The 12396-nt window shown below is 42.3% G+C and overlaps 1 protein-coding gene across 10 annotated transcripts in view; it reads left to right on the top strand.

Annotated features, from left to right (window-relative positions):
- LOC111153873 (3'-phosphoadenosine 5'-phosphosulfate synthase 1) overlaps positions 1-12396 on the top strand; it is a 98641-nt gene that overhangs the window by 59625 nt on the left and 26620 nt on the right. For all 10 annotated transcript variants that reach the window (XM_022513171.1, XM_022513227.1, XM_022513161.1 and 7 more), the window contains one exon: positions 10244-10512. In XM_022513171.1, the coding sequence (XP_022368879.1) occupies positions 10244-10512 (269 nt within the window). The remainder of the gene's footprint in view (positions 1-10243; positions 10513-12396) is intronic.

Raw genomic sequence — 12396 nt, forward strand, 5'->3', positions numbered from 1 at the left:
CTTTTCCATTTTAGACTAAGACAAATAAGCAACAGACCCAGGAGTTTCCTTTGTAGTTCTTGTTCTCTCTTTTAGGAGGGCCATTAACAAGTCCTCTCTTGGCGTGTGTCTCGTACATAGTGCAAGGAGAGAAAACAGAATCTTTATTTTCTCTTTTACCCAGGGTTTCTTTTCCTACCTCTTCCACTTTCTCCTCCTCTCATCTTTGTAGAAGAATTTTGATGATTGGATGTGGGCTGTTGTCTTGTGTTCATTACTGGTATGATGGCATTTGCTGTCCTGAGCCGGTTCTGTAGCTGGAAGGATGGAGTGGTCTTTAATAGCTCCATCAGTGATTGCAAGGTGACACTGTTCCAGAGAGCAGGTTCTTTCAATCACTGGTGGTTTACCACTGTCTTAGAAAGAAGAATGGATTTCACTTAAGCCAAGTAAGAGCCAGTTAGTATTTATTACACACAGAATATTGCTTTCTTGCTGGACTACCAAGGTAAAGTTGACATAACTTCTTTCAGGCTAGTACCGGTATCATAGTGTTAAAGAAATCTGAGAAAGCTTTGTTCATCTTACAAACACATTTTTAAATTAAATTAAATTTATTTTTTAAAGATTTTATTTATTTGACAGAGCACAAACAAGGGGAATGGCAGGCAGAGGGAGAAGCAGGCTTCCTGCTGGGCAGGAAGCCAACATGGGGCTTGATCCCAAGACCTTGGGTTCATGACCTGAGCCGAAGGCAGACACTTAACTGACTGAGCCACCCAGGCACCCCTAGACTGTTACTCTTATTACCCAAGGTATCGCAGCAATAAATTGTTTTACATTCTTGAGCTTAGAAATGCTTTCAAATTGTAGTAAAAAAGTATTGAATATAAAGCTTTTTGTCAGCTGGGCTCTGTCCTTGCTTATTCTTTCCCCTTCCTGTCTGTTCTGTCTTGTGTCTGTGTGTTAGGGTTTAGGGGAGGTAATGGAGGGGAGCTGTATCCTGCTTCCATCATGTGGGAAACATTAGCAGGTAATCAAAGAATACAGAAAGTTGGGGGGAGCTCCTGCCCCATAGCATCCTGCTTCAGCACTGTGATCTGGCCATGCCTCCATCCCCTACAACCAGCTTCCAGTCACCGCCTCTCCTCACAGCTTTAGAAACATTGTCTCCTTCCAGTGCCCCTCAGGAGTGCTAACAGGATGCAGAGCTGCTAGTCTCTAGAGGTCTCATCAGTCCTTCCGGGTTCCCTTAACCTTGACCACCGTTCTTCAAATACTCGCTTTGTTGAATTATGTTGAGAGCCTCATCTGAATGTGCCTTGATCAGACTAATAGAGGCTCCCTACACTTTGGATTACAGTATCTCCAGCTCACTGCCATTATGGTCAAGAAAGTCTAATGCGGGGCACCTGGGTGGCTCAGTTGGTAGTGTCTGCCTTCGGCTTGGGTTATGATCCCAGGGTCTTGGGATTGAGCCCCACGTCGGGCTCCCGCCTCTGTGGGAAGTCTGCTTCTCCCTCTCTGACTCCCCCTGCTTGTGTTCCCTCTCTCATTTTTTCTCTCTCTGTGAAATAAATAAAAATCCTTAAAAAAAAGGAGTCTAATGCCTTCAGAGACTATCTGCTTCTGCCTTAGACTTCTCATGAATCATTCCCAGCTTTACCTAAAATATCCTTCTAATGTCTCCATCCATTCATTAAAGTGTAGTTTGTAGGGATGCTTGGGTGGCTCAGTTGGTTAAGTGTCTGACTCTTGATTTTGGCTCAGGTCATGATCTCAGGGTTGTGACAGTGAGCCCTGTGTTGGGCTCCATGCTCAGTGGGGAGTCTGCTTGAGAGTCTCTCTCCCTCTCCCTATGCCCTACCCCCTCCTCGCATGTGTGTATGTTCTCTCTCTCTAATAAATAAAATCTTGGGGAAAAAAAAAGGAGTTCCAGTTCATGAAAAATGCTAATTAGTATTGTAAGTAGAAAGGCAAATATTTAAGTGACCTGTCTTATTTTTTCCTCCCCTCATAAGCAGTTTAAGTAAAAGAAAGCCAGTAATTTAGGACAGTCCAGAGGAAGGAGGGGAAATCAAGCTCTTTCTTACTTCCAGCTCTCTTCAAAAAAAACTGCCACAAAAACAAACATTAAACACATAACCTTCCCTAACAACTCTAGAGCTGTTGTCAGTATCCTTGTTCAGCTACCACATTGACTGAGGGAAAATCAGAAATGCCTGTTACTAGAGCTTTGGGGTAGATAAAGTGGCAGATAATAAAGCTTGGGTGGAACTGGAAGAGGAGACTTATTAATTACTGCTATATGTAGGACAGTTTTACAGAAGAAGTTGAGAGCAGGGAAGCAGGAAGATGTTGTAATTCTGGGTTAGTGGTTGGGATGTTCTCAGGGCTCTGTGGGCGGGGCAGTGGAGCACAGTTCTGAGATATGTGGGGACAGCCCTCCTGTGAGAACTGAGGCTGTCTTTGGGCACTTGGCTACAAAGCTGCAGAGTAGGGTCACAGCCAGGTTCTTAGCATCTTGGGACAGTAATGTTTGCTGGTGGTAATGCTGGCTTAGGCAGCCCATGTCCTCCACGAATCCAGGGGACTCCATGCTCATCCTCTCCCTACCATCAGGAAGAACTCATGGTTGCCATTTCCTTCCTCTGTCACAAATCAGCGCATGCTCAGGAGAACCATCTGTTCTTCTTCCCCTCCCATTTTGTGGAAGGAAAGAGATCAGACAGTACTGGTTTCCTTAGTGTGTTGGCTGCTGGACTGGAGGGAAAGGGACAGAACCTGCATTACTGGACTGTCCCTTTCTTTAAACATGAAATACTGAAGGGCTAGGTTTTGGGGGTTAGACCTGCATTTGGCTTGAGTAATAGAGAAGGTGGAAGGATCGAAGGAATGGGGATAGTAATGGGCAGTATATACTGAAATGCTTTCAGTCATAAATCACTCTAACTGATGAAGTGGACAGTCAGAATTAGAGATGCAGCTAACAGAAGCCATCTGTAGGTGATCAGTAATTGAATCCAGGGGAATGGGTAAGTTTCCAGAATGAGAACATGAGGAACTTCATAGGACCCAGCAAATGAACCTATTGCTCCAAGAGGGACCACAAGATGTCAGAGACAGGTGATCGACCCGAAAATGGCCAAGCAGAGTATAAAATGTCCTACATCTATGATTACAAGTGTGCAAAAATATATGTATAAGGAGAAAACTAGGAGATTGTGCAAAACAACCAAAACCAGCTCTATTAGGATAGTGCATTTGTGGGTGATTCCCCACCCCTTCCCACATGTCTTCATTGTTTCATGGTTTTTACGTTAAAGGGTAGAGAAAGGGCTGGTGTCATGGTTAGCAGGTTATGAGGACAGTGGGGGTGGGGCTTGATGTCAGAGGCAGTGGAAAGGACAGGATGGTGTCTTCTGGTTTTGGCAGGGGTCTCATACTCACAAAGGAACATTGGTTGAGTGAGTGGATCCAGCCCCGTTCTTCTATTGCTTGATCCTTCACACTGTCACCAGACTTATCTTCTGAAAACAAAGACACGGTCATGGCCTGTTGGAGTTGAAGGACCTGTGTTCCTTTTATCACACATTTCTTCTCTAATTAGTGAATGCTTGCTTCTCCTCTCTGACCAGATTGTAAGCTCCTGGGCCCAGGACCAGTGCTGTTTTGGATCCCTACTGCAGGGTTCGCATAGCTGTAGCAGAAACCCCCATGGCCTGCAAAGTCTAAAATATTCACTCTGGCTCTTTATGGAAAAGGTTGGCTTTTATGGATGGCGTCAGCAGCTTCATAGTGTACCCTCCAGAAGTCAAGATTATGGAATTCCTGGTCTTTCCCCAGGAACATGGTTACAGAGGGCTAAAAAGAGATGGAAATCATAAATGTCAGTAGTAAATTCCAGTCATCCTTTAGATCATCTCCCATTTTCAAGCACAGTTGAAACCATGGACTTATTGTAAGTAGAAAGGCAAATATTTGACACCAAGAGTGGTGTGACAGTGGGGAAATCACTGTCCTTTAGAAAAAGAGGATGAGGACGTGAGGCTATAAGTATTAGTGGCCCCAGATCCATAGTGACTCATAATTTTTTTTCCATCCTCAATGGAAAATTGATGGAACAAAATTTAATAGTGATGCATACTGGGTTGAGTTACTGGGACAGCACCCTGGGAATGTCAGCTTCCAGTGGATCAGGTGCTCTTATTACATCTTTCATCCACGTCAGTTCTCTAGTGGAGAAACCAGATGGGAGGGATGAAAATGCAGTCTGGATCTAACAGACAGTTAAAGCCATTTGTGCAGTTCATTGATAATTAAAAGGGATTGGGTAGAAGGTTAGGAAAGACCTGGTAATACTGGCAAGAAAAAAATGGACAGACAGATCATTGGGTTTCTGAGTAGACTGATAACGAAGGAAATAATTCTGCCTGGAAGAAATTTTGGCAGTCAGATCCTTTGTATGCTGCTAATGTGAACTTTCACTAAGTCATCCATCTTTACTTTATCTGTTAAGTGACCAGTGTGAAGCTAGATTAATTCTTTTTGGAAAGAAAGCCTACATAGATAAATTATTAGGACCTGTGAAATATGTGTATTTGAGACCATTTATTTTATATGTTTCCTTTTGCACATCCTATCATATAAATACTACTGCCAAATGGTGATTTTACAACATAAGATTTTACCTGATTGAAGTCTAAGCATGTAGTCATCATATACCTGAACTGTAACACCCAGGGGGGCCCTCTACAGAGACAGATGCCTGTTCCTGATTAAGGAGGACAAAAGCTAATGAGCACAGTGCTAACATGCCCTCATCTTGGAGACATTAGCTGAGTGTTACTTTGTACCCGAGTGGATCTTGAGCCACGGGTGGAACAGTGGCTTCAGTTTCTTGCCAGGAATATTTAGATGTGTTTTTTCTCCTCCCCCTTCTCCCCCCTTTCCTGTCTCCTCTCCCCTCTCTCCTCTCTCATCTTGAATGAATTGAGGAATTTAGATGTACAAGGGACTGCAGTATGCATCTCACTGTGCTGGGTGCTTTATATTATTTTGTCTTCATAACAATAACCTTAGTATCATCCTTATTTCAAAAATGTACAAAGTGAAATTCAGTCCTTAAAGGCCACAGTCCATGGCTAGAAACTGGTGTACTTACAATATGAATCCATAATTAACCCTGTTCTAAAGTAATGCTTCTTTTGGTACCCTGCGTGTATCTTCTCTTTTAGATCTTGTTATTACAGAAAATTTCAAACTTAGACGCTTGTAAGTAGGTATCATAGTATACTGAATCCCTGTGTGCTTCTTGCCCAGCTTCAGTAGGTAATTAGCTCTTGACTAATCTTGTTTTATCTTTGCCCTCCTTCCTACCTCACCCCTGCATGTGATTCTGAAGCAGAGCTCATACCCCCTTTATTTCATGTTTCAGTACCTATCTCTTAAAGGCAAGCCATGATACCACTTTTGCAGCTTAATAATAATAATAATAATCACTTAATGTAATCAAATATCCACTCAGTGTTCAAATTTCTGATAATTTCATAGTAATCACTTTTTAATTTAACTTGTTTATTTAAAATATTTTATTTATTTATTTGAGAGAGAGGGAGAGAGAGACAGAAATAGAACAGGAGCTGGGAGGAGAGGATTCAGAAGCAGGCTCCCTGCTGAGGAGGGAGCCAGATGTGAGGCTTGATCCCAGGACCCTGGGATCATGACATGAGTTGAAGGCAGGCGTTTAACTGACTGAGCCACGCAGCCACCCCTGTAGTCACTTTTTAAAATAATTTGTTTGAATCAGGATCTAAATAAGGATCCTGCATTGTATTTGCTTCATATGTCTCATGTCAAAATTTTTCACTTTGTTTTTTAACTTTTTATTTTGAAATAATTTTAAATTTACAGAAAAATTAGGATACAGAATAGGAACAAGAACTCCTGTATATTTATCCAGAATCTATAGTTACTAACATTATACGTTATTGGCTTTTTCATTCTCACTGTCTTTAAAAGTTGTAGACATGACGGGATGCCTCATTACCCCTTAGTAAGTCCGCACGCATTTCCTAAAAATAACGGTCTCTTACCTATCTATAGCATGCTCATCCACATCCAGAAAATAACATTGGTGTAGCACCATCTAACCCTTATGCTCCATTCAAATCATGCCACTGTCCTAATAAGGTCCATTATAGCAAAACCAATAGCAATCAGGTTTTTTTCTTCCCCACCTTTCTTTTCTGGTTCAGGACTCAGTCATGTCTCTTTATAGTCTACTTCAATTTGGAAGGGTCATTTAGTCTTTATTGTGTCTTTTATGACCTTGACATTTTTTAAGAGTACATTTACTTTGTTGAATGTCGGTTAGTGTGGATTTATCTGCTGCTTCCTCATGTTTCGATTTGGGTTACACGTTTTTGTCAGAGATACTACGAAAGCAGTTGTGAGCTCTCAGTGCATTGTATCTGGTGGCTTACAATTTTGATTCATCTTGAACTTTTGTTTTAAGGTTAACTTCTTTAAAAAAATTTACTTTTGTCTCTTGTTTAAGATTGTGTTTGCCAGGATTTTCCGTTATAAAGTTAACAAGTTATTTTGTGCTTATTAACTAAAAAGTATTTTGGGTGAGAGATTTTGAAACTATAAATATCCTGTTGTTATCAGACTTTTACCCACAGTTTTTTTTTAGCACATTACAAATATGGCCAAATAGTGATTTTTCTAATTGTCATTCTTCCGATGTTAATTAGTTGACCTTCTACTCAGAGGTGGAGTTTCCCCTTCTCTCCATTAGTTTGTTGATTTATTTTATTCTTCATGGACTCAGATTCCTGTTTTACTCAAAAGGTTACAGTTTGTTACTATTATTGTTTATGTTGGTGTTTAACTTGTCCTTGTTGGGATTAGTCATTGGGTCAAACTGGTTGCTCTGTCCTTTTGACATGCCCCACACCCGGGGCGTCATTTTTCAAGCACTTCCTTTCTTTATGACACACAAGATGTTCCAGCTTATGTTGTGAGTTCCTTGCCTTAGCGCTAGAACCAGCCATTTTGCCAGCGGTATTTAGAATGTAAAATTGGTGCTTTTGTGTTGCTCATCATCATTGGGTAGTGGTTGCTTATAGGACCTTTCAGTGGGTGAGCTGAGAAATGTGCATTATGTGTAGGCACACAGGCACTTAGATACCAGCACACACATGTTTATATTTGTTCCTGTCTCCTCTCTCTGGCTGAAACCCCTGAGCTCACACTGATACTTTCAGTCTTAATCCAGTAGCACATAGTCTATTCTAACCTTTCTCCTATCTGTGTTTATGCCTTCCATCTCCTGCAGTTGAAAACCCTGGCTCCCCTTATCCTCACTATGTTTATGTGTTTGCTATATCTCACTGTGTGTAAGGAGTCTCCCAAACAGGCGGTCTGCTGGGGCCCTGGGGCTTGCAGGCTTGAGCTGGGCCAGAGTCCTCTCTCCCCAGTGGGAGTCTGGAGTCTGTCCCCCACCCACCATCCGTGCAGTGACTCACACTGGCCTAGGAGGAGGATGCACTGATGCTCAGTAAGTGGGTCTGTTGTGAGCAGGCTGTTTATTTCATGTATTTTTGTGAAAGAGAGAGGGAGAGCGAAAACGGGGGTGGTGGGGAAGATAGGGGGAGAAGCAGGCTCCCTGATGAGCAGGGAGCCTGACTTGGGGCTTGATCCCAGAGCACTGGGATCACGACCCAAGCTGAAGGCAGCCGTTAGCCAACTGAGCCACCGAGGTGCCTGTGAACAGGCTGTTTATAAAGAATGGGCAGCATTAAGTGAAGGGAAGAGAGGAGAGAGCTGAGTGAGTGACATGACTTAGGCCAGAATCAGAGTGGGTGAGTAAGGTCGGGCAGTAATCTCCTAAATGGTGAATTATACCCTCTTCGTTTGTTCTTTCGTGAGGGACTGGAGTATATGTAGTAGAGTCAGGAAGTAAAATTGCCTCTTGTTCCCAGGGATAGGGGAGCTCTGGAGCTTTACTTAAAGATCAAAAGGGATGTTTGGAGATTTTTTTTTTTTTTTTTTAAGTAGGAGCCCAGCATGGGGCTTGAACTCATGACCCTGAGATCAAGACCTGAGCTGAGATTAAGAGTGTGATGCCCAACCAGGTGAGCTACCCAGGCACCCCCTGTTTGGGGATCTTTTTATATCTATATATAAAACAATATTTGAAGTGGATTCAGGGTAGAAAAACTTTCAGGTTTGTACTCCTCTTCCCATCTCCTTAAAGCAGAATAATTTTACTTTTTTATTTCATTTTTTTAAGATTTTATTTATTTATTTGACAGAGAGAGAGACAGCAAGAAAGGGAACACAAGCAGGGGGAGTGGGAGAGGGAGAAGCAGGCTTCCTGCTGAGCATGGAGCCCAATGCTGGGCTTGATCCCAGGACCCCGGGATCATTACCTGAGCTGAAGACAGATGCTTAATGACTGAGCACCCAGGTGCCCTAAAGCAGAATAATTTTAAATGCTCATATATTTGTATCAGGACTTTCTTGTTCTTTGTACCTCATATCAGCTATTTCTTAGGTGAAAACTAGCCTTGTTCATGTATAAAAGGTAACTTGAGAACTTCAGAGCATAACAGTAATGCTGTAAATCTTGGAATATCACAGGATGTGTGTTGCGGCCGGTGCGACAAATCGACCAGGGTCGAGAGGGTAAGAGGATGCTGAAAAGAAATTAAGAGACAAAGAGATGGGGGCAGGAGGAGCACCAAGGAGGATGTCCAATAGTGCCAAGTTTATTCAAGGCAGCAAGGCATTATATAGCTAACAGAAACAATCATAAGAAAGTATCTATTTTTAGCTGATTACTAAAGAGCTTGCAACATGCACAGAAAATCCTTCAAGCTTTCCCATTATCTATTTCCTAGACATCAATAGCAGACCTTCTAGCGCCCGATGTACTGACTTCAAGGCCACTCAAGACATAGTTTGTGTAAGCACAGCACAGTCTTACAGTGGTGTAGTCTATAGCCCATGCAAGGACAGCAAGGACCAGCCAAGAATTTCTGACCCCGGCCAAATCGTCTCTATCTGACTAGCGAACATGTGGGATGTCACGTAGGCGAGTGCACAACACATAGCACAGACCCTTTCTCAGTGCTACTCGACTTTATCGACCTAAGCCTTTTGTTTGGCTATTCAGCCTTTAAAGGAGGCACAAGTCAGGGCCTGGTTTGGTTCTCGTCTCAAGCCTTACCGTGGCCTCTCACAGATGTGGCTCTCCCCCAACCCCTCAACAAACACCCAGGCCCCTGGTCAAGTAAGGTACCACGGATTTCCTCCTGTGGCCTTCTGTCATCATGATAGAAGAGGGTCAGAATTGAGAACTTAAGGGGGAAGATGTTTATACTCTTTGGTTTAAAATTGTTAGGAGAGGGGAAGATATTCTTCTCCCTGAGTCGGGCTGGGATGATCATGGCGTGATGCTATACCAGATGTTGGCAGGGCAATAAAATACAGAGCTCTTCTAACTGGGCTATCATTCTGTTCTGTGAAATTTCTCTATGACCCCAAAGAACCATGCTTTCTGAGAATGTCTCTTGATGGCAGCCCCTTGCAGGAGTAGAGTCAGGGTTGTAAGCAGAAGATACAGAGTCAACCAGCTTAATTCATCTAGCAGTTTTCATTGTTTGGGTAATAGCAGTGACTCTTGTAGGGCATAGTGTTGTTGCTAAACTGTAACCCACAATCTAGACCTGGCATCACAAAAAAAGTCGGGTTCCAGTCAGAGTAATCTGTATAAATGAGCATATTTGGATAGTAAGTAAATTTTTTAAACTGTAAATATCTCTACCTTTCTGCCTTCCTTTAGTAAAGCAGCGTCTTAGGTCCAATGGAGGGATTGACCTGGTGCGTAATTAAGGCACAGGCCAGGAAATTGCACCCACTGTAAGCACTTAAACCAGGAAGTTGGGACCAGAAAGTGTGGTGGTTATTCTTGCTTGCCAGGAAGGCAGAAAGCACTTGTTGCAAATCCATGACCGCCCTCTTACACATCCTCAGGCATTTCATTTGTAAAGTAAAAACCTGGAAGGAGATAGGTCAAGTTGGCCTTGGAGTAAAAGGTCAAAGCAGGACATGTTGTTTTTTTTTTTTTTTACCTGATCGGGGGCTTATATGTTTGCTTAATCCTAGGCATCAAACTTCGGGAAGAATTGCTTGTCCTTTGGAAGATAAGCCATGAGAAATGGACTCTTCCTGACTCTGGAAATTCTCTTTTCAGATGCTGTGTTTGCCTTTCAATTACGCAACCCAGTGCACAATGGACATGCTCTGTTAATGCAGGATACCCATAAGCAACTTCTAGAGAGAGGCTATCGGCGCCCTGTCCTTCTCCTTCACCCTCTTGGTGGCTGGACAAAGGATGATGACGTTCCTTTGATGTGGCGAATGAAGCAGCATGCCGCAGTGCTGGAGGAAGGAATCCTGAATCCTGAAACGACAGTGGTGGCCATCTTCCCATCTCCCATGATGTATGCTGGGCCAACTGAGGTAGACTGCTTTTAAGATTTTCAGTGCAGTGGAAAGCACTTACTGACACAGCTAGTGCTGGTTTCCCTCTGATCTGTCGGTCTGTTCCAGACATTCAGCATGCCCAGAGTACTCTCACGCTCCTGTTGGGAATGCTCTTTAGAGGTCACCCCCCAAAAGCTGTCTTCTTGGAAATGGGAAAACATGGAGAGGCTTCTCTTGCTGTTATTGTGGTTTTTGGTCACAGTTTTGTGAAGGAGAGAATGTTCCCTGCAGACAGAGGCCTGGGAGAACTTGGGAAGATGTGACAGGGGCTCCTCTTAAAACCGTTGCTCCAATTACAGGCAGCGCCCTGATAATACCTATCTCAGCCCTTTAACAAAGTACTGTCATTCTTCCCCAGAGAAAGATTTGGTCTGATTTTTGCTGCTTCTGAATTTTGGAAGGGCCAAAGGTATTTTAGCGGGAACGTAAACATGGTGCCCTTTAAAAATCATTCAAAAGCCACAGAAGTTCTTCTGTGAATGACTGGTACTTAGTAAAGTCAGGAAGTAAAATTACTTCTTGATACAGGGTGCGGAGAATGTTCTGGAGTTCTGTTTAGTGGTCAAAAAGAATGTTTTGAGATCTTTTTATGACCATACATACAGAAGAGGACTTAATCAGATTTTTGCTTCAAGGCAGAATGGGCCTTCAAAAAATACTTGTTGAATGGATGAATAAGTCAATGAATGAACTAAAAAACAGTGTGTGGGAAATTCCTAGGCAACTTTTTGTTGAATTTTCAAGATGAAGAATAGAATGCACATTATTATTACATTCTTTTTCAGCCCTTGAAGGGAGATGGATATATTTAGATTTATTTGGGAGGCAAACCCTCTTAAAAAGAATCTGAATAATTTATATATATTCTGTGATGTCTTCCTCCAAAGAAGTTTAGGAAGTCTAGGCAAACTTAGGAAGTTTAGGAAGTTTAGGCTCAGGTGTAAAAATTTTTGTTAGAGCTTTGTTGTGGGTCTGTATGCTCTTAACGTCTCTTTATCTATGAAAAACCAAGAAAAAATAATTAAAAAAAAAACCCTGAAAGATTAAAATGTATTCGACTCTTCTTTTAGAGCCAATCTAAATAATGCATTGGAACTTCAGTAGGTAGAACTCCTCATACGCTTTTTTCCCTCTTTGTGGTATCAGGGGTTCATGAGAATTAGGCAGTGGATCAACCTTTAAGTTTCCTAGAGATCAGCACAACTTCTGTCTCAAAGAGGAACTACACTATTTTGGAAATAAAGTGACAAATTTTGTTCCAGTAGTTTTTCATCCTTTCCTTTGGTGCTGTCTTCATCATCATCATTTTAAGGAATCCAATTTTCCAGAATTCTAGAATTATAGGATGATTGATTTTTTTTTAATTTTTTTAAACATTTTATTTATTTATTTGAGAGAGAGAGAGACAGTGAGAGAGAGCATGAGCGAGGAGAAGGTCAGAGGGAGAAGCAGACTCCCCGTGGAGATGGGAGCCTGATGCGGGACTCGATCCGGGGACTCCAGGATCATGACCTGAGCTGAAGGCAGTTGCTTAACCAACTGAGCCACCCAGGCGCCCCTAGGATGATTGATTTTTAAAGTGGGAGTGACTCAAGCAAGTTTAGGGTCAGGAATAGGCCACCTAGGAAAGTAAAGGGATTTACCTTCCCAATTCAGGAGATATTTTGTCCTCTTTGTGTTTCATTTCTTATTCCTTGTCTAACAGGGGAAGAGAAATGACATTTTAGCTAAACTAAAAATTGCTTTTAGAAAGGTGAGGATGAGAGGGTAGATAAATAATAAAAATAGCCAGCTATGCCAAAACAGATTATTCTTCCCTGAGAGAACACCACAAAGGATTAAAGCATGCTGTTTTGTCTA

The sequence above is a fragment of the Enhydra lutris genome, unplaced genomic scaffold (genome assembly GCF_002288905.1).
Source record: "Enhydra lutris kenyoni isolate GAN:26980312 unplaced genomic scaffold, ASM228890v2 scaffoldscaffold3, whole genome shotgun sequence".
NCBI classification, from domain to species: Eukaryota; Metazoa; Chordata; class Mammalia; order Carnivora; family Mustelidae; genus Enhydra; species Enhydra lutris.